Raw genomic sequence first — 27,020 nt, 5'->3', positions numbered from 1 at the left:
TTCAAAATTTATTGTAAAAATTCCAACTCCTGGGAAGTTCCTGAATTCCTCCTTTTCCTGTGAAAAGGAAGGAGGAGATAATCTGGCTTGTAAGAGCAGGACTTAATAAAGCTATAATGTGATGCATGGTGAACTATAAATTAGAGCTGTCAAATGATTAATCGAATTGTACAGTCATATAATTAATACTGTTTATATATTTGTGGGTGTTTTTTACATTTTCAAATTACGGATATAAAAGTAAACTGTTTAAATGGTTAATCAATAAGTCTGGGCTTATAGGTTACAGTTAACAGTTACATGCAGGCTCCCACTGCACTCCCAGGAAGCCAGCTGCCGCCACACACTGCTGGCTGTGTACCAGAGTCAACAGTGTGGGGTAGCAACTGGCTCACTGGGAGTGGAGATGGGAGTGGTCTTAAAAGCCAGCTCCTAGAAGCATGCACTGGCTCCTGGGAGCTGCCCCTGAGCTGCTGTTTCTGATGTAAAGGCAGCAATGCCAGGTGAAAGCTAGCTCCCAGGAAGCAGGGCTACTGGCAGGAATGGGTGAGTGCCAGGAACCAGCTTAAATGTCACCTCCTGGCACATACCAGCTCCCAGCTACTGTCCCCATGCTGCTGCCACTGACACAGAGGCAGCAGCACAGGGTGGCAATCAGCTCCCTGCGAGCGAGACTGCAGGTGTAACTGCCACTGGGCAGATTTGAACCTGGGACCTCTGAAGTGGAGTATAGGAATCTCTACCCTCTGAGCTAAAAGCCAGCTGGCTCCCAGCCCATGCTGTAGAAGTCTCTTGATCTTAACTGTTACTGTGATCTAGGTACCACTTGCACTGCTCAGTACAGTAATCACTCATTTAACAAGTGCCCGCTTTACACGTTTTTGCAATAGCACGATTTTTTTTAGGGAACTTTTTTGAACAACAAGACCATTCCCTGAAATAACACGAAAATAATCAAGTGGCGGACTACTTCTTGTGGCAGTATAAAGTTGGTGAAACCAGTGGTAATGTGTATAATGTTAAAAGAGTAATTACTGTAACCACACTAGGTACGTGGGTTACACAGGCAGGAGCCAGTGCACACTGAGAGCTAGCTTAAAAGCTGGCTCCCGGTGCATAATACTGGCACTGCTGCCTCTGTAACAGAGGCAGCAGTGCATGGTGGCAGACAGCTCCCCGGTACTGAGGCAGGAGTCTGCATGTAACTGTTAACAGTAACCAATATGCACAGGCTTATCAGTTAACCATTTAGACTGTTACACTCCCCATATTTGCAAGTTTTCTAATGTCTGTAAGATGAGAACTCTGTTCTTTGAGACTTTAAGAGGTGTGTGAAAGCACATATGTGAAGAAAGGAAAGGAAATGGTAAAAACATAGTTCTGGATGCTGGGGCAAGCAGCAGCATGGGGGAAACAGCTTAGAAAAGAGGAGACTAAGGGGGTGTGTGATAGAGGTCTACAAAATCATGATGGGTATGAAGAAAATGAATAAGGAAATTATTTACTTCTTCCCATAACATAAGAACTAGGGGGTCACTAAATGAAATTAATAGATAGCAGGTTTAAAACAAACAAGGTTTAAAACATTTCTTCACGCGGTATACAGTCAACCTGTAAAACTCCTTGCCAGAGGATGTTGTGAAGACCAGGACTTCAACAGGGTTCAAAAAAGAACTAGATACATTTATGGAGAATAGGTCCATCAATACTTGTTAGCCAGGATGGGTAGGAATTGTGCCCTTGCTGTTTGCCAGAGACTGGGAACAGGTGACAGGGGAGCGATAATTTGACAATTACCTGTTCTGTTTACTTCCTCTGGGGCATCTGGCATTGGCCACTGTTGGAAGACAGGATACTGGGCTTCATGGACCTTTGGTTTAACCCAGTATGGCTGTTCTTATCATTCCAACAGCTGACTCTAACTAACTTAAATTTCCTAGTCTCCACTCTGAAGCCAAGATCTAGCATGTAAACACTGGAAGTATTTTCTACCTGTAATGACCATTTTAGTCTCTTTCAACTTATAAACAGAATGTTTAATTTCATTTTTGGTGGAAAATGCCCTTTCACCATTGACAACTCTCTGGAGTTACTAATTAGCATTAAGACTTTTCTGCAGGAAAAGGGATTAGATTCTTATGAAAGCATAAGCTTGCACCAGTTTATTACATGCAGTGCTTTTTTTGGTCAAAAAAGGGGGGGTGCTAGAACTCCAGGGGAAAAGTTTTTGAGGGGGGGGAAAAAAAAGCCAGGGTGGAACATTTGCATACAGAGGTGCCGGTACACTCCGTTCTTTCCAGGTAAGCGCTGACTGGAGGTGCCGGTACTGTGTCTGGAGTTAGTACCATCACAAAAAAAAGCACTAATTACATGTATCATGGAATAGCAGAGACAGAAAATAAATTGCCAAAACATGTGCTGTTTTTTCTCTTCGTAGCAAACTACTTCCCTGGTTGAAGAGTATGCTGTCGTGGATAGTTACACATACATTTGGAACTTTTTAATAGATCTTTCTATTCATCGCTGTCCAAATAAGAACTCTGTGTGTTTCATGCGAGTGAATACATTATATTCTTTTAAAAATAAATGTAACAAATATAGGTGCATTTATCTGAATGTGTGATTGCACCAAATCTTCATATTTACTCTCTGATTTCGATGTAATCATCATACTTATGCAGTTGATGTTGTGCTGTGGATTGACTGAGACAAAGGACTAACAGTACTGTGATTAGCCCTTTACATGTTACCATAAAACAGTTTTGCTGAAACTGGTTTAACAGAAGATGAAAACTTCTAGGAAGGCTTATCTACTATTATGCAATGTGCCTCAAAAGAGTTAGTGTGTGGGTACAAACCATATTAACTATGTTTAAATCATAATTGCTTCCTTAACTTGCTTGCCCAACAGTGCACATCTAAGACCACAGTTTGCATTTTTATTCTTTATTTTGTTTGTGCAAAAAGAGTATACACACACTTCTATAATGTATACAAAGTTTAAGCAAGCCACTACTCAATCAATGTACAGATCCCACACAAAACAGAAGAGCAGTTAGTGGACATACCAACTTGTATTACTACACGCAACTTTTTGGAACTGATAAGAGCAAAGAAGATAGAATTATGTAAAAGAGAGGGTTAGAATTAATTCTGAAAGTCACAGGAAGACTCTTGAGAAACACTGGCCAAATGTATTATATTTTTGAGAGAGTATAACTCGCCAAGAGTAAGTTATTCATCAGTATTATACTACAACTATGTTCTAGTTTTCTGAGTTAATATTTAGACCCAATGACCAAACTCCATTTAATATAAGCAGTTTCCAACATATTTCACTAAGCTCTATCAAAATGTCATTCTTCTGTATGGATTTCCTGTCTCATTTTTCTAGCTCAATTAATTCAGCAATTCTGCAATCCAGCAGTTAACACAAAACAATGCAGTATCAGATAAGTAATCTTGTTATGGACATTAAATTGAGGCACCATTCAAGGATTCAGATAATTAGATATTATTTAAAGGAAAAGCTTTGACTTCCATTCAAAATCGAATAACTTGCTGAAAACACAGATGGGGAGGGCGAAGCAGATGGTTAATATGGATATTTAATTGATGTGTGATTTATTTCATGTTTTCCATGCAAGCAGAAGATCTGCAAATATAGCTCTACCTCCACACTAAGCTGACACCAGGCAGGGACTCCAGTAACAAACCAGTAAAATCTTTGTGGAGGATGCAGGGGAAAGCAACCTCATTAAAATGTAATACAATTTCAATCTCTCATTTTCCAAGGCCTGGTAAATTACACGGTGCCTTTGCCTATAGATGCCTGTATCCATCTTGTTAGTCTTTAAAGTGCTACATAGTCCTGTTTTTTCCTGTAGAGTTACCGCGCATGGGGCGGTGCTGAGGAGAGCGCAGCCGGCAGTCTCCCCTGGCCGGACATGCACACCCGGAGGAAGAGGCTGTGGCGAGGGAGGCAGAGCACATCGACGCGCGGGCGTCGGAACTGGGGGAGGTGGGTGTGTGGGGAGGCGGAGGTGAAGGCTCTAGCTGCGGCCATCGGGGAGGATGCGGGAGCGGGGCACAAGCGGAGGCGTCCCCGTCCCACGGGCCCCTTCCCGGGCAGCGGCAGCCGCCGAGCCCCCATCCTCGTTAGCAGGGGGCCGAGTTCCCGCCCGGCGGCGGCTCCCCCGTTGTGGGGACCCAGCAGGAGCCGCTCGCAGCGCCGGGGCCCGGCAGCCTCCTCCCCCGCCGGGCGGATACTCACGGAGGCCTGCGCGCTGCGGTCCTCGCTCTCGGCTCCCAGCCCCGCGCCTCTCGCCCGCTCCCCTGCAACAAGCGCGGCCCCTGCGTCGCCGGGGAGAGGGGGCGGAGCTGCCGCTGTGTGGGCGGCCTCGAGCCCCCTGGCGGCCACCCCCGGCAGCGGGAGAGCTGGGGCGGGGCAGCTCCGCCCTTGGCAACGGGCCCTACCGACGCGCAGCAACTCCGGGCCGGGCAGGCCAGCTGGGGGCGGGAGGCGGGAGCTGGCCGCGGGGGGCTCGCGGCGATTGATTGGCCCGGTGTAATTAGCGCGCGGCCGCCCTGCAGCGCGCGGCGCGGGAGTAGAGGGACAATGCGGCCTGGCCAGCAGGTCAGCGCGGCTCCCCGGGAAGGGAATCGCAGGCTTTGTATGCTAGTGTGCTTGGCCTTTGTCTTTCTAGGCAAATACACGTGGAGGGGGCTGCTAGCGCGGGCTTTGGGCAAGGCTGCTGACTCTGACTCTTCCCTTCCTCAGAACCTGGTTTTGGCTGCTCATCATAACTTTGCAAAAGTGTAACTGTCTTGGCCAGAATGCTTTATGCCCACTTGTACCCCTGCCATAAGCTGAAATTTGGAGGTTTGGGAGGATAATTCAGACACAACATTTCATCTCTTTCACAACACAAGGCTGAGGAAAAGGGTGATTGATATTTTGCCCATATTAAAAACATGCTGGGGGCCTTTGAGCTGTGGAGCAGGAACTTAATATTTGGCAGGGCGGTGGTGGTTGCACCAAAGACATGTCTTTTGCCATTCCTTGAAATCTGTCCAAATTTAGCCCCATTATAAGCACTTGAAAGATCACAGTTCATAGGTGCTCAGTGGGAAATGTCTTGGCAGTTAAATTCCTCTGAAGAGTCAACATGCACTGTATTCTCCCTCTTCAAGGTCAACTGGACTTTTCCTGCACATTGCAATCTGGACTGCTGTAGATTGGATTAGGTTCAGTCAGGATCCACACACTAAAATTGAGAGCCAGGAGTCTCTCTCTTTTGTCCTCAGTTGCCTCACCTGCTGGCTCAGCCCCTCTAGATGAGGAAGCAGCCTGGACCAGTTGGGAGGAAGGTGGGGAGGGAAATGGGCAAAGAGCTGGGGAGAGATGAACTAGAGGCTGGTAGTATTTGTACTACTGGGACAGATAAGTCTAGGCCTTCCCATAACTGAAGGCCTGCTCCTTCAATTAATTGAGGGGGAAGAATCACTAAGGCCAGACCACAAATGTTTTCTGAGACAACAAGGAAGAACAGAAGCAGTAGTGAGGCCAAAGCTAAAGAATCAGGGATCTAGAGGGGGACCCCAAGCAGAGAATCCCTGATATTGTTCATCATTTCTCAGAGGCATTTACAGAGTCTGGACAATGCTCAGAGGAAATCTGCCTAGAGGATTGGAAACAGGCCCCAAAGCCATAGAGCAACCCCCCCATCCACCTTCTTCCTTTTGGCATGACAGATCTCGGCTAATGAAGAAGTACTGCAATGTTTGTGCTAAAGCCTTTGTGCCACAAAAGGAATAGGTGTCAAGGGAATTTGTGAACTGTTTGAGGCACATGCCAAAGATGATGGCGCCATGCAGGAGTCGCCAACTAATATCTTTACCAAGTGTGGATACCGAATGGAGTACAGACTGACCTATCAGTCATCTATTACCTCCTTAGGTGGCAATAGATCCTGCCACTTGGTGTCAGGATGGGCCATAAGGTCAAGGAAGTTGATGGTAAGACGCACAAGCACATACCAATGTTTTCTGGGTGTGGTTCAGAGGCAGACAGGCTGGATATTGTATAGCTGGCTTAGGTGGCATGTTACAGTCAACTAGGAGGCTCGCAGGGCAGGAGCCATATGCTGAATTCTGGTTGGTGGGGATGAGAGGTGGGCCAGGAGCACTCTCCTTGCAGGATCAACTTGAAAAAAGCGACAGAAGCAGGAGACAAGGCTGCCTTACCTCCTGGAGCTCATAACAAGGAATGCGTATGGCGGACAACACCATGCTCTGGCTTAGCACCTTGCTTGGTATCCACCCACTTCTTCTAATCGTGCTCCTGGAGAATTCAGAGTATGGTGGTAACATCTGCAAATCCAAGCAGGAATCCACCATCAAGACACAGAAATGGGGTTTGTATTTTAAGGGGTTCTGTCTGGAGGTTCCCCCCTTTGGTGACTGCTATGGACTTAGTTGCTTAAATCAGCTTTCAAATCCTGAGGAGGTCCTTGTAAAAGACTGGCAGCTCAGAGAGGTCTTGGGGAAAGACTTTTCAGGTGGAGTAAATTTGCTGATGGTCATTATCTAAATCATTGACGAAGCTATTGAAAAGAACCAGACCCTGAACCAATGCTTCTGGGGTCTCACCTGATATGCCCTTCAAGCTTGACTGTAAACCACTGACAACTACTCTCTGAGGGTGTGCTTAGACTACAGGTTTTTTTTAAAAAAAGTAGCCTTTTTTCGAAAAAACTTCCCCTGCATCTACACTGCTGCCGTGTTCTTTCGAAAGTAAATCAAAAGAACGCAGCAGTTTTTTCGACCACAGAAAACCTTGTTTTACGAGGAAGAACACCTTTTTTCGAAAGTGCTCTTTTGAAAAAAGGTGCTATGTAATGCAAACTGTGCTTTTCCAAAAGAGAGCATCCAGACTACCTGGGTGCTGTCTTTCGAAAAAGCGACTTGCTTTTTCGAAAGTACTGGTTGCAGTCTAGAGGCTTTTTTTCAAAAGAGGGTTTTTCGAAAGAGTCTTTTGAAAAAGCCTCTTTCAAAAGAGGCTTGCAGTCTAGACATAGCCACAGAGTGGGATTCCAACCAGTTATACATCTAAATGCTACTGCAAGATGGATTGCATTTCTCTGATTTGTTTATGAAAAGGTCATGCGAATATCTTGTCTCAGCATGCAAGAAAAATGCAAGAAAGGGTAAAGACCTCAGAGAAAAGGAAAGTGCTTTAAATCAGACTTTCCAGGCTACATACCCATTCCAGAAGTCTGATTTCTCTTGCATATGCCAAGTTTTACCTCACTTAAAAACTACTTGCTTGCAAAATGTGACAAAAAAACAAGTGTGGCAGCACACTATTACTGAAAAATACCTCACTTTCTTATTTTTATTGTATATTATAAAATAAATCAATCAGTACAATAAATAAACATTTGAATTTACCGTTCGGTATATAGTATGCACAGCCCTATAAACAAGTCATTGTCTGTTTTTGTATTGACTTTGCTAGAGTTTTCATTATAGCCTATTGCAAATATCTAGATGAATTGATGTATCCCTGGATGATGTCTGCATATCCACAGGGTTATGCCTACCTCTGGATGAGAAACACTACTTTAAATCCTAAAGAAAGCAGTAAGAAGACAAATGACAACTAAAAGAAGGAAGTGAAGATATATTCTGGATGATGTCACACACTGGTGAGATTATAGATACTTGCCATAGCGACTACAAATTATGGATAATGCTATGTTGTTTTAAAGAAAGACCTTCAGGCTATTAGATAAATTGGAACTGAGAATGGTGAAATTTAATGATAGTGAGTGTTGTCAATCAGTTGGGATCTTCCCAATGGGTTCCTGACAGGTCCTCTTCTCTGTTGATGATATATTTTCAGCTGTGTGCACGCATGTGCTCTCCTGTCTAACGCATTAACTATGTTCAATTAGTCTACATGACAGACTCCAAGAGAGTTCCCAGAAACCACAAATCAGATAAGGATCCAAAGCACCTGACTAGGTTTATTGCCAAGCGAGATACAATAATAGTTGTCAGCGAACAGACTCACCGCTGTGCTGTTATACATATGTAAGCCATGACAATGGACTAACACCCAAATAAATGCTTTGGATTTTAGCAACACCCCCATGGTCAGTCAATGAGTACCCTTTGGGAGGCACTTTTATGCACAGGTACAAACAAGTTACAAACATCACTCCTGACATACCAAGTTGCCACCTTCTGTTAGCTAGGGGTTTCCATTACTGTCCATCATGCTATCAACTCAGACCCAGTCCTGAACCTGGGTTGGTATGTATGTTTTTTGTGGGATGTGTGTATGGTATCAAGAAGTTTCTTAACAAGGTGTTCTGTTATGACCTCGCTGGAATGTGCTTACTGCCTCTGCCTAATAGCTCTTAGGTATGAGTATTTCTGTAATATCAGCCCCGTTCTTGCCAGTTTCTGTAAGCAGTGCCTGCATCTTGCTCACAGCTTAACTTTGTTTTATTTTAGTGAAGTCTTGACCATTGATGTCTAGGCTTGAGGCTTGTGATACGTGGGCTTATGTTTCAGGCCCTCATCTTACTACAATGAGATTTTTAAAAGATTTCATTTTTGTAATGTGCAATTATATTAGACCTGGATCTGCAGGCACTTCTTTGTGTATTTAGCTTTACTAGTGTGAATAGTCCCATGTGTCTGCTCACATTAGCAGAGTTGAGCAAGTGCATGTTTGTAAAGTCAGGGTTTAGATTATAAAACCTTTAGGGCAGGGATTGCCTTTTACTCTTGGCATAACTTTTTAAAAAACATTATTAGTCATATATTTATGTTTTGTTTTATAACTTTGGTTATTAAGGGTCTGACAATAAGGAGGCTATGTATTTTGTATTATAATCCTATTTTAGTATAGTGCCCAAAGTGCGCTTGGTGCTTCAGTTCCTGCCCTGAGGACCAAGCTAGATTCCTGTGTTTTCCATGGCTGAGGCTCTGTGTTCTCCTGCTCACAACTCCATTTGCAGAGTGGGGTGTTAAGGGCCAACTGTACAAATGTAAATCTGCAGTAACTCTACTGATTTATACTGGTGTAAATGAGCTCAAAAGAGATCAAAATAGAAAGAATATAGACTGGAAGCCTGGAATATTTTTCTTTTTGGTTCGATTTTACTCATGTAGTTACTGGCCTGAAAAAATATTTCCATTGCAAAGTGTTACATAAACGCCCCAAGGAAACATGCATAGTACAATCCATCTCCACCACAAGGAGAATGCCTTATAAGCATTCCCCAGGGGACAAGGCTTACTGTCTGGGCGGGCAGTCGGCGAGGCCTTACCGTGTGGAAGGGAAGGGGTGACAGACCCGCTCGGAGCGTAGCTGCTTATCCTTGCCCGGCGTAGAGCACATGGCCCCTCTCCCGGTAGCTGTCACTCAGATGCCTCTGCCTCCTCCCCCTGCTGGACACGCGCGAGCACGGCGCGGCCTCCTAGCTCTCACCGAGCGCCCGGGCCCCCAGCGGGGAGGAGCGGAGCAGCAGCTGCTGCGGGAGTCGGCGGGGAGGTTTGGCGAGGAAGTGGCCTGCCCCGCGCTCCTCCTCTGCTGCCGGGCATGAGCTCCGGCTCCCTCTCCTGCTTGCGCGGTGCCAGCAGCCACGGGGCTCGGGGAGAGGCGGCCTTCCGAGGGAGCTGCTGGGGCAGGAGATGCGCTTATTCGCAGCGGCGCCAGGAGCAGCATGTTCCCCGATGCCGACAGCGCTAGCAGCAGCAGCAGCGGGCAGCCCGAGGCGGCAGGCGCCGCAGTCTCCGGCGCCCAGGGAGCGCACAGCCCCGGCGGGCAGTCCTGCCACAACAGCGCCCCGGCGGCAGCCGCCGTCACCGGCGGGGAGGAGGAGGCGGACGAGGAGGAAGAGGAGGAAGATCCCGGCTCGTCCCGCCTGATGCTGGCGGCCGGGCTGGGGCTGCTGGCGGTGTCCGTATTCCACTTGGGGCGGGCGGAGGCGGGCGACGGGGGAGCGCCGTGCCTGGCCCTGCTGCTGCTGCGCCTCGCCCTCTACCTGGGCTGCGCGGCGGCCGCCTTTCTGCTGGGCACCTTGCTCGCTTTGAGCGGCCCGAGCCGCGGCCGCCTCCGGGCCCCGCCGGACTTCCCCGCCGCCTGGAGCCGCGGGCCGAGGGGGGACGCTCCGCTCTTGCAGGCAGCCGCGGTAAGTGACGCCCCCCCCCCCCCCGTCTCTTCTCGCTGTTCCCCGCCCCCTACCAATCTCGGTCATGCCCCGGCCACAAACTCTGGGCCCGGCAGCACAGAGGCAAATCCCGGGTACATTTCGAGCCCTCTCCTGTGTGGGATTAAATCCCTCTTCGCCCTCAAACCGCAACAACTACAGAGGGGTTGAGATTCTGCTCCTCCCTCCCAGGGTAGACAGACCAAGGGCTGTGTGCTTGAAACCCCACGGGGGCGGGGCTGCTGTGGAGTTTGCCGGGCGTTCATCTCACGCTTGGTCTCTGACAGATGCAAATGCTCTTGCATTGACGGCGCTGCTGTAGTTTTAAGTGTAGCTGAGTGCAGCCTTGTCAGGGGCTTGCTCCCGATCATACAGACTTGTCGCCGGTAAACACTGTATAATGACAACGTTTTCCTGCAACAGTAGAAAACAATGTTTATTCAGGTCAGTTGCCCACTACTTAACTGGCACAAGTTATGCAAGTTGCTTAAAGGGATTTTAAATCGAGAATGCCTTTAGGTAGCCACCCAGATTCCTGCCACAAATTTGTGGCAGTGTATTAAAAATCTGGTGCATCTCTCAGTTTCCTTCCCATTCCTTTACCTTAAAAAATACTAGTTTTGGTGAGTGTGTCTGTGTGGAGGGAAGTAAGATCCAAAATATTCATGTTAGTTCGATGCAAATGTAGCTGTAGGGTGTGCCAGAGATGTGTCCTTGAGTAAACTTTATCATAATGCCTCCTTGAAGTTTTACATACCTGCAAGATGAGCTTGGGAAAGACATGTAGCTTTATATTATGTTTATGTTCCTGCCCCATATTAATATCCCTAAATATAATTAATTTTCCCTCCTGAGCTCCAAACATTTGTGTAGAGGCATTCTTCTGCATCGGTAGACTAGGTACTTGTATACTTATTGAAAAATGTTAGTCAAAAGCAACTTATTTTAATCTGCTTTTGTCCCCAAATAAAAATATATGGGGACTGAGAGAACTATTGCTTGACACGAGAAATTGTTTTCACTCCAGTATTGCATACAGATATAAAAGATGAGTAGCATCTAACATCACAGGCAAGCTCAATATAGCTGTCAGGAGATACATGCTTGTGAACTGCAGATTTCCTTGAAAATATAGCATAAGTAAGTGAAATACCACAATAATAAATAATGCACTTTGATACAGAGTATTTAATTAATAAATCTCAAAGTTCTTTACAATGAAATATAAGCATTATTAGTCACATTTTGATATAAAACTAAGAGCTAATAGGATCCATTTAGTCATTCTTTAATTTTGGTGTTAACAGCAATTTGAAAGTGTTATTTCTGAATTCCCACAGTATTGTCTCATTCAGCTTTTGACAACATAGGCCTTCTTTGAAATTGAGAAAGCAGAAAGCCTGTTACAGTGTACTCACTGGTGTAGTTTGTCATTCTTAGACCTTTCCCATTAAACAAGATAAGAAAATTCTACAAAGTCTTTGGGGGAAGAACGTGTTTCTTCAACCTCTTAACCATCAGGAGTAGAAGTAGTAGTAAGGAGCCAGTTTGTGACCAGAAATAAATTAGTATGCCTATGTAGGAGAGCTGCACTATGCTTTCTTGTATAATAGAATAAAATAGTGTATTATGCGGTAGTAAAGGATGATTCAGCTGGATGCTTGTGACATAGTTAGACAAAACAGGCAAGGCGGGTAAAAGTGATATTGTATCTGATTAAAAAATGACTGTTGTGTTTAATATTAAGGGACTTTCACCGTGTTCAATGGTTTCTAGGAAGCAGATAGTATAATAGTGCCTACTTGTGCAGGGGATAGAGTATGCATTGCAAAACCATTGAGGAGGCACATATAAGTAGGTAGCAGTCACCTAACCTGTATCAAAAGTGCTGTCCTGTTGAATAGTATGGCTAATGGACTGAGACAATTCACGTTTTTCGGGGGATCAAGTGTTTATTAACACGATTAAGTGTATGCATATTTTTGGATAGTGAAGATATTTAAGTGTGAAATTGTGAAAACCCATCTGATGGCTGAGAGAAAAAGATGTGCCACGTCTTCGTAAAAATACTTTAGACACTATGGGCCAAATCTTCAGGGGACATAAGCAGCATGAAGTAAATGCAGCTGTACTAATTTTCCCGGTATAACTGGCTGGGCTTCTGAGTCCTCTTTTTTTGTTTATAAACAGTTTAACATTGTTAGTCTTTAAGGTGCCGCAGGACTCCCTTGTTTTTGCTGAAACAGACTAACATGGATATCCCTCTGAAAACATGTCACTCCAGTTTTTGTTTTTTGGTTCAAAACCATTCCAGATTACCTAGGTTTTTAAATTAAAACAAGTTGAGAGGGCATTGAAATAAACATACAGTGGATACTGCTTAACTAGAGAAGATTGAGATTTAAATAAAGACCCGAAGCTAATATTTTCACTCTGAACAACCCAGTACCTTTAATCCAGTGGGCAAGAACAAGAGCTGAAATATTTGGAGAAATATATACACATTTTCTCCCATTTCTTTCTCATTCCTGTCTACTGGTTTCATGTGTGGTACTACTGTCCCATCATACTTGTTTTGTACTGGCTCTCTATGGGATTTATCCTGTGGTAGTAATTTTTCAAATGATTTAAAATAATTTAAAAACCAAAAACCTCATAGTGTGGTAGCTGTGGCATAGTTACCTTAGTCCAGGGATAGCCCTTGCTCTTGGATCTGATGCCTGCTAAGATTAAATTACAATGTGTCTGATGTAGTCCAGTCAACTTGGTAGGTGCTACATGAAAATGTAGGCCACCCAGTAGATTTTGTTGCCAAATCTCTCATTCATCTTTCTTTTGTAATAATTCTTGAGATTTTATCACCTCTTCATATCATGCTTTCTATAATAAACTTCTGATCTTGCTCAACTGTTGTTTTCCCAGCTGTCCTGGATCCATCTATCATCATTTTTTCCTCTCATTAGCATCATTTTCAAGAGCTAATAATGGCACATTAAGTAGGGATATAAAATCCCATTTAATTAACCAGTTAAATCTTAAATTTAACAGGTTAACTGATTAAATGGGGGCAGGTAAAGGGGACTGTTCCAGCCTGCTGGGTTGGAGTGGCCCTCCTGTCTGCCCACCACCAGGCAGGCAGCAATAGTGGCTTGGGAGGGGGGAGAGAGAGTATGGGCCCTGGAGGGGGCTAGGGAGGTGGCCTGGGGTGTGAGAGAACACACCTCAGGCTCCAAGCCTTCTGCACCCCCCACCACAGACACATCCCCAAGGCTCTGCCCTGAAGGATAGGGCAGCAGGAGCTACTCCATTCCGGCTGTTCCAGCTGCTTGGAGCTGGAGCAGCCCTCCACCTGCAGCGGGCTGCAAACAAAGAGCTAATCCTGGGTAATGGTTAACCCGCTATGGGTAATGCTTACAGAGTAGCCGGTTAACCGTTACCTGTACACCCTTAGCATTAAGTACATGTGAAATCAGAGTTTCTCAGACTTTGACCCACCTTTCTTTTCCTCAATCAGAAAAAGGAATAATCTGGCTTTGTCTAGTTTTCTAGAGAGGATTATAGATGGATGCAGAAGGCTTTCAGGGGAAAATGAATGTAATTGGTGTGAGTTTTTTTTAGAAGAGCTCAAAGCAAGCATGTTAATTTTTCTGTCTTGCAGGGTGACTTAGAAAATGAGGAAATATTAAGTATTCAGTTATAAATATTTATTTGACTAGCAGACTTACCTAGTGTTGCCCAGGTCCTCCAGGGCAGTGTCTTGGGGATGTGTATGGAGGGGGTGCAGGAGGCTGGGAGCCTTGGGTGTGTTCTCTCTTTCCCAGGCCACCCCCCTAGCCTGCCGGGGGGGTTTTCTTTCTCTCCCCCCTCCCAGGCCACCCTCTACCTGCCGGGGACCTGTTTTTACTCTGCCATCCTCCCAGCCCACATGGGGCCTGTTCTCTCTCTTTCCCTCCCCCCACTCCCAGCGCTGCAGCCAAGGACTGGGAGGGGGTAAAGGGTTTGGAGCAGGAGGGCTACTTACTGGTCTGCTGGCAGGCAAGATGGCGGCACCTCAGCTCTGCTGGCCACTTCCCTTAGTGGCACAGTTGCCCCCAGTGGACTCTCTGCAGGATAGCTGTCCCCTATAGGTTTGCTGTGCCCTGTGTCCACTCTCATGTTATGTCCCTCCCTTTGCATGTTATGGAAAACTGTCCTTTTCCCAGGGCTTCTGATTGTCTTAGCACAACCAAATCCTGACCTTGCTTTAAGTTAGAAGAGGAAGTTGCATTCCAAATTTGGTGGCCCTAGTTCTTACCATTTAGGAGGAGTTCCTGAACAAATGGATTCGCAGATGGACACATGGACAAACAGATGCTCTCTAAAATAGATATACAGGCAGTCCCCGAGTTACGTGGATCCGACTTATGTTGGATCCGCAGATACAAATGGGGATTTTCTCGCCCTGGAGGACTGGAGCGGCGGGACGCCTGCTCCCGCCGCCTGCCTCCTCCGAGGCGAGAAAAGCTGCTCCCCATCTCCCTGGTCTGCTGCAGGATCCAGCAGACCAGGGAGACGGGGAGCAAAGCGGCGCAGGACCCGGGTCCGGCCCCGCGGCGCTTCCAGCTGATCTGGAAGCGCTGCGGGTCCGGCCCCGGGTCCTGCGTCGCTTTGCTCAGCGTCTCTCTGGTCTGCAGAGCAGGGAGACGCTGAGCAAAGCCGTGGAGGACCGGCCGGACCCGGCGCTTCCAGCTGATCTGGAAGCGGCCGTGGGTCCGGCCCGGGTCCTCCGCCGCTTTGCTCCGCGTCTCTCTGGTCTGCTGGGGGGGACGCAGCTAGTGCCCCCCTCAGCAGACCAGGGAGATGTGGAGCAAAGCCCGGGGCCTGTGGTAGAGCAGGTGGGGCGCTGCCGGTTGGTCCCACAGCACCGCTCCTTGGCGCTACTGGACCAACCCGGCAGCACTCCAGCTACTCTGCCCCAGGAGTCCTGATTCAGCCGCTGCTGATCAGTTTCAGCAGTGGCTGAATCAGGACCCTTGTGGCAGAGCAGCTGGGGTGCTGCTGGGTTGGTCCAGTAGCGCCGAGGAGTGGCCGCGCTACTGGACCAACCCAGCAGGACCCGAGCTGCTCTGCCCCAGGCGTCCCCAAGTTAGCCGCTGCTGAAACTGACCAGCGGCTGACTACAGGAAGCCCGAGGCAGAGTTGCTCTGCCCCGGGGGTTCCTGGAATCAGCTGCTGATCAGTTTCAGCAGCAGCTGACTTGGGGTCGCCTGGGGTTCTTAAGTTGAATCTGTATGTAAGTCAGAAATGGTGTCCAGATTCAGCGGCTGAATCTGGATGCCAGTTCCGACTTACATACAGATTCAACTTAAGAACAAACCTACAGTCCCTATCTTGTACATAACCCGGGGACTGCCTGTAGTTAATGGGAGCTGGACTGAGTTCTCAGAAAGTTGATAGTGTTTATAGACTTCAAAGGGAGTAGGATCAGGCCATTATCTTATACTTGGGTAAAATACTCATTAATAAATAGTTTTGCCTAAGGCTTTGATGCCTCATATACTTATGATGCCTAAGTAGTCCCATTGTTTTCAGTAAATCTATTAATCTGAGTAAAATAACTCACACGAGTAAGTGCTGAAGGATCTGGCATTGAATAAGCAAAATTTGTGCTTTCCTAAAAAAATTTGTTTTGTTTGAGCCCCGAGGAATCATTGTCTATGTCTGCGCAACAAGGCACTGCATCAAAATATTTTTGTATCTGATGTACTGAGAGTATGTCCACATTGCATTCCTCCCTTGAGAGAGAAATGCAAATGCAGACAAGCGAAATTGCAAATGAAGTGTGGATTTGAATTTCCCACATTTCATTGGGGGAGGGATAGCTCAGTGGTTTGAGCATTGGCCTGCTAAACCCAGGGTTGTGAGTTCAGTCCTTGAGGGGCAACTTAGGGATCTGGGGCAAATCTGTCAGGAATTGTATTTGGTCCTGCCATGAGTGCAGGGGACTGGATTTGATGACTTCTCAAGGTCCTTTTCAGCTCTATAAGATAGGTTCATCTCCATATATTTGCATAATCAGCCAGCTGCTTTTCCAAAATAGCATATTTCGAGAAAACAAATGCAGTCCACACAGGGTTATTTTGAAAAGAAACACTTCCTTCAAAATAACCCTCAAACCTCAGTTTTAAGGAGTAAAGGTTATTTCAAAGGAAGGACTTCTTTACGAAAAAACCCACGTGGACCATGTTTGTTTTCTCTAAACATGATATTTTGGAAAAGCGGCTGGTCACAATTATGGAAATGAAGCACGTGAAATTCAAATCTGTGCTTCATTTGCAATTTCGCTTGTCTGCATTTGCATTCCTCTGTCAAAGGAGGATGCAATATAGACATACCCTGAGTGACCACCTGTCTGTAGACAAAACAGTTAACTTCAAGTTTCAAAAATCCTTTCTTTTTATTTTCATTAATTTCCATAATGGGTGAAATAACATGCAAACTATTCATGCCAGTAACACAGTCAATAAAAGCATTAGTAAACATTTAGTTATGGAAGCTAGTATTTATAAACTGGTACTAGACAAGGTACAATAGAACAAAAAAGGAATGTAATGTTCTAATTGTACTCTCTTCTAATCAAAACTTTTAAAATTCCCAGGGGGATTTTCCCTGGGGATATTTATAAAAGAAACGTACCCTTTCCCATATGGAAAAGTCCCAGTAGAATTTCCATCTCCCTAAATTCAGAATTGTACTCTATAATACCTTGGGTTAACCAGAAGTACTAATTTATATAAATAGTGTAGATAATTTTGACTGATTTTTAAAAAATCCCTTGAATAGATAACTGCAAGGAAAAAATAAACTTTTGTTGTTTATTGTTGTACATGGAAACTCTGTGAACTATTCCCCTTCCAAGGGATGGAGAGACCACAGTAGTGCTCTTTTTGCTCTCTAAATTGCATTTTGACTCTGAGTCACTTACTCATAGACTTTAAGGTCAGAAGGGACCATTTTGATCATCTAGTCTGACCCCCTGCACAGTGCAGGCCACAGAATCTCATCCACCCACTGCTAGAATAATCCTCTCGCCTATATCTCAGATATTGAAGTCCTTGAAATGATGGTTCAAAGACCCCAAGATGCAGAGAATCCTCCCGCTAGTGACCCGTGCCCCATGCTACAGAGGAAGGCGAAAAACCTCCAGGGCCTCTGCCAATCTACCCTGGAGGAAAATTCCTTCCCGACCCCAAATATGGCGATCAGCTGAACCCTGAGCATATGGGCAAGACTCACGAGCCAGACACCCAGAAAAAAGTTCTCTATAGTAATTCTTATCTTCCCACTTTAATGACTCTTAGTGGGTTGAGTTGCCCCACTCACTTTGAGAAGTACCAAAAGGAGATACGTGAGATGCTTATTAGGGTCAGCAACTACACTATACATGTAGTTGATATGAATGCTACTTTATAGTGAGTGGTCTATTTAACCCAACTTGAAGTAACAGAAAGGAGAATACGTATGTTTTTCAACACTCTCTTTCCCTCCATCTGCAGAATAGTTTTTTACTGTTTTTCATAAACGTTAAAAGATTCTCATATACCTGCCCAGCATTGAGAAGGCTGGGCACAATGTCGAATGGCAGGAACAGCATCGTAGGCATCTTTCGATTAGGTTCTCATATGATATTAAGTAACATTGATAATTATCCTAAAATATTAGGGGTTTTTTTGCAAATCTACTTACTAAAGTTTAATTTCCCCCCTCTTCCTCATCCTGAAGAGATCTATAGAAAATCACGGATCTTTAAGGTGTCCTGCTATTAACTTCCGTCAGTCTTGAGTCTGCTATTTGCTGTTCTGTCACCACGGCTTTTTGATCATAGCATTTCTGATTCCAGGAACCAGGAATTCTGGACTGTCCTTGTTAAATTTTGCCCACTGGTTTCTCCTCTGCATTTTGACATCTGAATATGTACTAGTTTGTCATTATCTAAGTGGTTTGTGAATCTAAGTGGTTTGTGAATCTTCCTTTAATGATACAGTTAGCTAACTTCCCTAATGCTGACTTGATTCTTACTTATGTGTAATTCATGAAGCTGCCATTGTACCATCTGCCAGTGTTGAGAAATATTTCTGGATTTTTAAGGTTATATTACATAGATCCAGTCCTATAATGGGCATTCCACTTGAAGAATTTGGCCCATGATTTTGATAGCTCTGCCACATAATAATTTGCATTATTTTTTCTTTTACAGCTGTGTTAAGTATTGTTTGCCATGGGAGATTTATGGCACTTTCCTTAGAACTCAGAATCTGACAGAATTATGCCATGATTACTTGGAAAATGTAACCTTGGGATGGTAACCTTTTCCTCCTCTTCCTCAGTGAAGGCAGATGCAAGGGAATTAAATCCTTTGGAAAGTCTTCATCTTATTTGCTCTCATAACTCCGTGGTCATAGAGTGGACTTGCAGACTTACATCTGGCCTTCTCGTGTTGTTTTGTTTTGTCCTCCTTTGCTATTTGCCTCCCTTGGCAGTTTTATTCTCACGTATCCGCTTTTGTCATATTTGGCTTTGTTTACACTTTGAAGTTTTGTTGCCACAAACTGCCTTTTGGCACCAAAACAGTTAGAATATACATGCTACAGTGAGACTTTTTACTTTTTTCCTCCCTTTGTTGTTGATAGAGCCAGTGTAGATTCTGCTGTTTGTTTTGTCCATAGAACTGGCTTTCTCCAGTATCCCACAGTGCCTGCGCTGATGGCTCTGCTCAGTGTTTTGATTTATGCTGCTCTGCATACATACTTTCTGGAGCTTTGAAAGGGGAGGAGTGTATCTGATAGCTGAGTGCAGTGCTCTGTTTGGGGAAGAAAGAGCAAATCATTGGACTGTTCCTGCTCTGCCCTGCACTAGGAACACAGCAGCAAGCAGACTGCTACTGCTGCAGGGGGAGAGGGACAGATTGCTGTTCTGCTTTGAACTGCCTCAGCATGGGGAGCTTGCAGAACTACTCATGATGCCATTCATGGCAGCTGAGGAGGCTGTGGAAGAATGCAAGGGGAATCCCAAAATGCCCAGGGATCAGATCTGCCTTCCCACAATACTGCACTATGGGAAACATACCCATAGTGCATTGCTTACACTGTCGATGATGGTGCCCCCAGTGCAGACCTGATTTGTAGACAGAGGGAGCAAGTGTGAACACTCTGGTAATTTTTGTTTTGTCAGCTTTTGGGTGTTGACGTAAGTTTTATTGACAAAGCTTAGTTGTGCAGACATACTCTTGCTCTCTATCTCGTTACTTGTTTGGCTGTTCATTTGGGTAACGTTATTTAGACTAACATTTAATATTTGGCTTCAGAAACCATGTTGGTGTTTTGAGGGTTACTGTTTACTCTCCCACCCTGCAAGTTCAGTCTATTGCAGAGCTAGTGGACTTCATAGGAACCAGGTTCTATTTTTTAATGAGAAATCTTGGGGCAGAGAACGGGAGACTGGAATTGTCTATCCAGTAAATGGATACAGAGTGCCTTTCCTCATTTTGCTATTATGAAGCAGTCTGTCTCCTTTATTCACAGGCAAGACACTTCCTGTCTTTTTTAATGTTCCTTTTAATGTTCCTCCAAGCGGTTATAATTGTTTGCAATTGTCTCTGGTGATTTTCCATTGAAAGTCTTGGGATGGAGCAAAGCTAGAAAGCTTTGCATTCCATTGCGGACTGGCCAGGACAGGGTGATGACTCCCTTCTACTTGAGTAGGCCATCCATAAAGCATACTTTCCATATAATTATGTTATTCCTTAAATATTACCCAGACATACATACTTCTGGAAATAGTTATGATTCTTGACAAGTTAGTGAGCTTTCTGTAGACACTTTTATATGTTGCTCCCATTTATGCAGTACATTTGTTTGATGTAATGAATATTCAGGTCTGAGACTAGAGTTGTTTGCAAAGAACAAGGGACATTTTGCCTAGGGGCCTGTCTGTCACCAACTATGTCCATGACAAGTGGCTGCAACTCTGGTTTCTAAACTGGAAGTTAAAATGATATAAGAATTGTGTGTACAGATTCACAACTACTTTTGACATATAATATGATTTAAAAATACCTTAAAAACTTCAGTGCTATTCATAAGTTATTTTTAGTAGGAAAATTGTGTATTTTTCTTGCTTAAAATTGACCTCATGGAAAATCCACTAAAACTCTATTAGAAGTAGCAACTTTTGATTACCCAAGTCCAATCTAATAATGTATATCATGAGATAGTAACAACTAAGAAAAACGTTAATTGTTGCAATATCAGTGCAAACAGATATGACTCATTGGATATTGATTGTGGTTTATTACAGTTGACTTACGTGTTTTGCCTTTTGGCCCACAGATTAAAACTGGAAAATGCTTTGCACACAGTTACATTATGTATACTATCTTATGAGCTCTGAACTAGTTTTATTTTTATTGCATTCTTGTAATAAGAAAAATTGCTTATTTTCTTCTACACGGGGGAGATACTTGTTTTGCCCTCAAGTTATGTGCTGGCTGATGTTTTGTTTATTCCTTGTACTGTATGTACTGTCAGAGGTGTAGTGTCACATATTTTGAAAATTGTATCTGACTACTCATGCAATAAGTTGCATGTTAGTATGTTGATACTGCAGTTGCTACCTATTGATCTTCATACCGCTCCATCTCTGTAGCTAATGGATCTGCTTAATTCTTTATAATTTAATATTTAAACTTGAGTTATTTTTCAAATAAGTTTTAAATTAATCAAATTGTGTCATGCCAATACATGACATTTAGTTTGCTAATTTTTCCATTAGGAAGACTGAGCAAGTAGTAAAACATGGTCTAAAATTGTGGCTAAATGTCAGCTTGGATTTTATTTTAAGACTCCAAAGTTCTTGCTGGCTGTGTCTTATACAGTTCCTGTCAGTAACAAATGACAAACATGATATAAAAGACTCCAGCCAGCTCAAGCTTCCTTTTTTTATGTAAACAAACATACATCCAGGAAAACCATAAGAGCCAGAAACATTTTTCAAATCAGTGTTCAATTGTAGTGGCCTCGCATCTCGCATTTTTCTCCTTCTAAAGTAGTGAGGATTTGGAGATTGGTAAAATTTGCTTTACTGGCTGCTGATTGCCTTAAAGTTCTGTTTATAATCATTGTCAGCTATGCTGTGACTGGCAAAAGATTTCACATAGACATAACCATTGAAAAACTTCTAGTGCCTTGCTGGGTGTTTACCAGTTAACCATGCAAACAATTGAAGTTACTGCGATGAGGATCAGGCCCATAGCAAAAAAGTGCCAGATTTTCTTTTTACCTGAGCCAGGTGAGAATGCTTTAGATCACTGATCCCCAACGCGGTGCCCGTGGGCGCCATGGCACCCACCAGGCCATTTCTGTGCGCCCGCTGAGTGATCGGGGCCGACCCCGCCCCTGGGCACGTGGCGCATGGGCGGTGCTGGCCCCTGGGCGCTTAGCGTATGGGTGGCCCCTCCCCTGGGCAAACGGCACAGGAGCGGCGCTGGCCCTGGGCATGCATGCAGCGCATGGGCTTTTCCGGTCCCGGGAGCACGGCATATGGGCAGCCCTGCTCCTGGGCGCGCGGTACAGGAGTGGCACCAGCTGCGGGCGCATGGTGTATGGGCAGCCCTACCTCTGGGCGTGCGGCATAGGAGCAGCGCCGGCCTTGGGAGGGCAGCGCATGGGTGGCACCGGCACCGGGCACACAGTGTATGGGTGGCCTTGCCCCTGGGCGCATGCGCGGCACCGCGCCCAGCGCGTGAGTGGCTCTGCCCCCAGGCACCCAGCAGCCCCAAAAGGTTGAGGACCACTGCTTTAGATGGCAGCATGCAGCAGAGCAGAAGCTGTGTCCAAAGCAGACTCTCTGAAGAGAACTATATTCCTTTTACCCTTAGAAGCCGTATTAATTGGAGATGTTAGATATCATGTAATTGAATAGTTGTGTAACTACATGAAATTTTAGCAATTACACGACTATTCGATAGTCCCTAGGGTAGGGCTGGCAGCCATTGCAGTCTCGTCCCACTCCCAGGGAGTCCTTTGCCACCCTGTGCTGCTGCCTTTCTATCAGAGGCAGCAGCATGCGGTGGCAGGTGAGAACTGGTCCGTGAGGTGAGCCAGTTTAAAAACCAGCTCCCCTTTCAGACTAGCTGACTGCAGCTATGCACTGCTGCCTCTGATACAACACAAGGTTGGGGACAGGTGACACTGCAGAGTTGGAAGGGGTGGGACTGCGTCTTGTCTTCCCTAGCTGGGCTTTTACCTGATGCTCATGGACGCAGCAGCACGGTGCATGAGGGGGACAGGTGGATCAGTGCTTATTGGGAGCCTGCTTAAAGTCAGCTCCATATGGGCACAGGCTCCCGCTCCCTTCCCTTTGCTGCCTCTGATATGGAGGCAGCAGGGAGGAGTGCAAGTAGTCGAAAAGATTAACCAATAATCCCTGATTTATCACATGATCATTTACTTGACTATACACTAACATCCCTATTATTGATGCGCTTCCATAGCCAGTAGCATATGTTGGTTGGCTTGGGCATGCCAGTATGTTTTTTCATGGCACACATTAGATTTGCAAAAAAAACCCCAAAAACCCATGGTTTTCTCTTCCTCATACCGTTGCAAAAATTTTTCTTTTGTGCTCAAATATTCAGGGCTAGATTAGGGCATGGACACTGTAGGCATATGGATGTGGTTAGGAGCTTGACACCTGGAGTCACATTTAGTCTTCAGCTCTGTTAATAAAAAATATTGTTTCTAGTTCTCATGGTTATGAAAAAAATTTCTTTAAAGCCTCTGTGACTGAGTGTCACTGATTCATTAATGTGTGCCTAGTCAGCAAACAGTCTGAAACAGTGGTCCCCAAACTTTTGGGGCTGCTGGGTGCCCAGGGCGGGGCCACCCATGTGCCATGCGAGCGGGGGCGGGGCCGCCAATATGCCGCACACCCAGGGCTGGCGCCGCCCAAGCGCCACACGCCTGAGCGCGGGGCTGGCTGCGTGCCCGGGAGCGGGGCCGCCCATATGCTGCACGCCCAGGGCCAGCACAACCCATGCGCCGTGTGCCCGGGGCCGCCCCTGTGCCGCATGCCCAGGGGCTGGCAGCGTCCATGCGCCGCATGCCTGGGACTGGAGCTGGTCCTATGCCGCTCAGCCAGGGACAGGGCTACGCGTATGCCATGTGCCCAGGGGCCGGGACTGCCCATGCACCGCACGCCCGGGGGTAGGGCCGGCCCCGATTGCATGGCACATAAATGGCCCGGCGGGTGCCATGGTGCCCGCGGGCACCACGTTGGGGACCACTGGACTCTGAAATATTAGTTTGGAGAAGTGTGATCTTCCTCCTTTGGTTCTGTTAAAATTAAACTCAGTAGCCTGCTATTCTGGAGGGCTCCATGCTTTTACCATTACCCAAGCAGAGGATTGTGCATGCTCTTGCTGCCTCCACATCATCATATGTGAAGGAGTTTTTCTCACCAAGTCCTCTGCTTACATGGATATGAGCTATATAAGTCCTTTTCTGGGATAGATCCAAGCTTGCCTGAAAGCAGGAAGCAGAGGTTTGGGGAGGAGAGGAGGCCTGCCAAGAAAGAAGAGGTAGTAGGCCTTAGTGTAGCAGATTCCACAGTAACTCTTATGCTCAGCTTATGTGCCTAGTCCAATACCCATTGAAGTCAATAAAGCTCTTTCTGTTGACTTAATTGCACTTTTGAGTAGGTAGGGTTGCCAGATGGTTTCAACAGAAATACCAGACACACTTGACATTACATCACAATCTACATTACATCTTATTTAGAAAATACCGGACACTTATATTTTCTCATTTCTATTTTCTCAATTTGTTTCCCGAACAGAAAACTAAAATACTGGACTGTCCGGTTCAAAACCGGACACCTGGCAACCCTCTGAGTAGGCCCTACAAGTGGAGGTTTCATGTATGGCTGTATATTTACCTCTGCCTTTGAGTAGAAGTTACTTAGTTAAAATTTCAGGAAAATATCAGACAGGGCTGGCCCTAGGGATATGTGGGTCTGGGACAACTCCCCTCCCCATCTGCAGGCCTCATCTAGCCTTTGCTCTGCACCCACTCCATCCCTTCCCCAATCCCCAACTCTGGTCCACCCCCTCCTGTCCTTTCCTGCCTCTGCTCTGCCCCTCTCACCCACCTCCCCCATTGCACTCCTTGCCTGAAGCTCCCTCCCCTGAGCAATGTGAGCCAAGGGATTACTGGGGGACTTGGCATTGGGCGGCAGCAGGGTTGCCTCCCCCTCCCTCCCCACACACTCACCTCAGCGGTGGAAGCTGGAGTGACCTGGCAGCCTGTTCCGATCCACTGCCCAGCTACCTCCCGCTGTGCGCCACTTCACCGCAATGGCAGGAAGCGGAGTGTCCTGGAGCTGGGACTGGGACCAGAGTACTTCACTTTCTACCTACATGGTGAAGTGGAGCACATCGATCTGGGAGAGGGTGGTGGAGTGGAGCAGGTGGCTGGCTTGATCTGGCTTTTGCTGCATGGTAAGTGTGAGGGCCCAACCCTCTGCTGCCACCCCACGCCAGGTTCCTCAGGTAATCCCCCCGGCTAACCTGGGCCCCAACCATAGGACAATTGAGGCGGCTGCCCGAACTGTCCTATGGACGGGACAGCTCTGCAAATAGGCTTTTTCCTATAAAAGTTTTTGCTTTGAAGTGCCTTACTCTAAGTTTTAAGGAACTATACCTGCTATTTCAAAACATTCCCTTTTTTCTGTCTTTCTGCCTCCACAGTCTCCCTATGTCAGACCTGCAGTGACCCATACAAATACAAATTTGTATTTGGGATGTAAAATTAATTAATCAACTAAGCAGGATCTAGGCTGGGGGGTCCCCAGCCCGTGAGGCTTCCACCAAAGTTCCCTGTAAGCCAGGGGTGGGTAATAATTTTTGGTGGGGAGCCATGCCAAAATTTTGGAAAGTGGTCGAGGGCCACATTTTTCTGTGCAGGAGATGTGGAGTTTGGGATGGAAGTTGGATGCAGAAGGGTGCAAGGGGTAAGGGACTGGGGTGCAGGAGAGGATGAGAGGTCTGAGAGGGAGTTTGGGTGAAGGAGACCTGGGTGAGGAGATGGGGCTGTAGGGTTCGGGGAGTGGGGGTGGAGGAAAGGATTCTGGTTTGGGGGAGGAGTGTAAAAGGAGGCACAGTGTCTGGGAGGGAGTTATGACCTGGGGAGAGGGTGTGTGCGCAGAGCGTTTGGAAGGTGACTTGGGGGAGGGAGTTGGAGTGCAGGAGGGGCAGGGGTGCCAGAGGCAGGCTCTGTCTGGGAGTTGCTTACCTAAGCATCCCCTGGCCTGCAGCACCCCCAAGGCAGGCCAGGCTATCTGCCTGCTGCAGCTCCAGAGCATTGAAAATGCAGCCTGCTTCCTCCACGTGGCTCTCAGCTCTGGGATGGGAAGAGGCTTGCCTCCATCCCCCAGGCTAATCTCTCAGCTCCGATTGCCTGGCTTTTTCTGGCCAGTAGGAGCTGAGGATTGGGCTGGGGGTAGGAAGATCACGTGAAGCCTCTCCCTCCCTCCGGAGTAGAGAGTCACACGGAGCAGCCTTGCATTTCAAACAATGGTTGCTGCATGCCTGAGAGTCCTGGAAGGAGCATCTGTGGGCTGGATCTGTGTGGCTTGGTGGGCCTAATCCAGCCCGCAAAAGGTATCTTGTCCACCCCTGCTGTAAACTGTGCACCTGTGTGGGTGTGCATTCATTTTTTGAGCCCTGTGCAGAGTTTGAGCTCCCCACACAGGCAGGGAGCTCAGCTGGTGGGCTGGGGAAGGAGCAGGAGGGGCACTCATCTACCCTCTAAGAGGAGCAGCTTGCTATATATGGAGAATCTGGCTCTAGCCTCTATCCCAGAGCTGGGCAAAAGATTATCTGTGGGCTGGATCTGGCTGTGAGAGCCTCTGCCTGTCCCACACCTGCTTGGCACTCAGGAAATCTGGGTGCAGGGCCATGTGTGTGTTTCTGAATGCTGAGAGCCTGGAGGGAGGGGAGACAGGCTTCTCATGCTGCTCCCACTCCCACTAGCTCCCATTGGCTAGTTTTGACCAATAGCAGCTGCCTGTTTGCAGGACAGTCAGCATGTGAAGTGTCCCTCATCCCCCAGGCTCATAGCATTCAGTTCAGAGCAATAAACATGGCTCCTGCAGCTCCCCTGAGCACATACAGGGGCTGGAAGGCAGGGACCCTGACTAAGGAACCTGCTAGCACCCCAGTCCCTCCCATCCTTCCCCACCCCTCTGCCTGCCTTTTGCCCTCCTACCCCATGTAATCCAAACTTTCCGCACCCCTGCTCCAGCCCCCATACTCCTTCCCAGACACTGTAGCCCCTCCTCAGGTCACAAATCCCTCTCAGACGTTGCACCCCAATCCACGATCCATGGTCACAGCCCAGATCCCCGCACCCCGTCCTGTACTCCTGCTCCAGGTCACAATGTCCTCCCAGGGATTGCACACCTTCCTCACCCCAGTCGGTTGTCTCAGGTCATGATCCCCTCCTTCAACCAAACTCCCTCCCAGATTTCACACCCTAATCCGGTACCCCAAGCTCCCTTCTGCACCCAACCTCCATCCCAGACACTCTACCTCTTCCATGAATATAATGGAAGAGGGCGGCCCTCAACCACTTACCAAATTCTTGGAGTGGCCCCCCCCATCAAAAATTATTGCTCCCCCTTGTTAATGGCTTAAATTAAGAAAGAAAAAGATTCTTTTAACAGATTTTTTTGAATGCTGCAGATATCTAAAACTAACCT

General features: G+C 46.6%; 1 protein-coding gene across 6 annotated transcripts in view; it reads left to right on the top strand.

Moving 5' to 3' along the window:
- Positions 1 to 9,543: 9,543 nt before the first annotated feature.
- The window catches only part of SNX25 (sorting nexin 25), a 143,078-nt gene continuing 125,601 nt past the window's right edge, over positions 9,544 to 27,020 (top strand). For 4 of the 6 annotated variants that reach the window (XR_012904267.2, XM_075930317.2, XM_075930316.2 and 1 more), the window contains exon 1: positions 9,546 to 10,208. Coding sequence is in view for 5 of the 6 variants with exons in the window: in XM_075930317.2 (XP_075786432.2) it covers positions 9,741 to 10,208 (468 nt within the window). In the remaining variant the exon portion in view is untranslated. Of the gene's footprint in view, positions 10,209 to 27,020 lie in introns of all 6 variants that reach the window. The other 2 variants (XM_075930319.2, XM_089777893.1) reach the window with 2 other exon arrangements.

This window comes from Pelodiscus sinensis, chromosome 4 (assembly GCF_052426305.1).
Source record: "Pelodiscus sinensis isolate ZL-2025 chromosome 4, ASM5242630v1, whole genome shotgun sequence".
In the NCBI taxonomy this organism is placed as follows: domain Eukaryota; kingdom Metazoa; phylum Chordata; order Testudines; family Trionychidae; genus Pelodiscus; species Pelodiscus sinensis.
The sequence above is the reverse complement of the archived record's forward strand: the minus strand, read 5'-3'. Positions and strand labels throughout refer to the sequence as shown.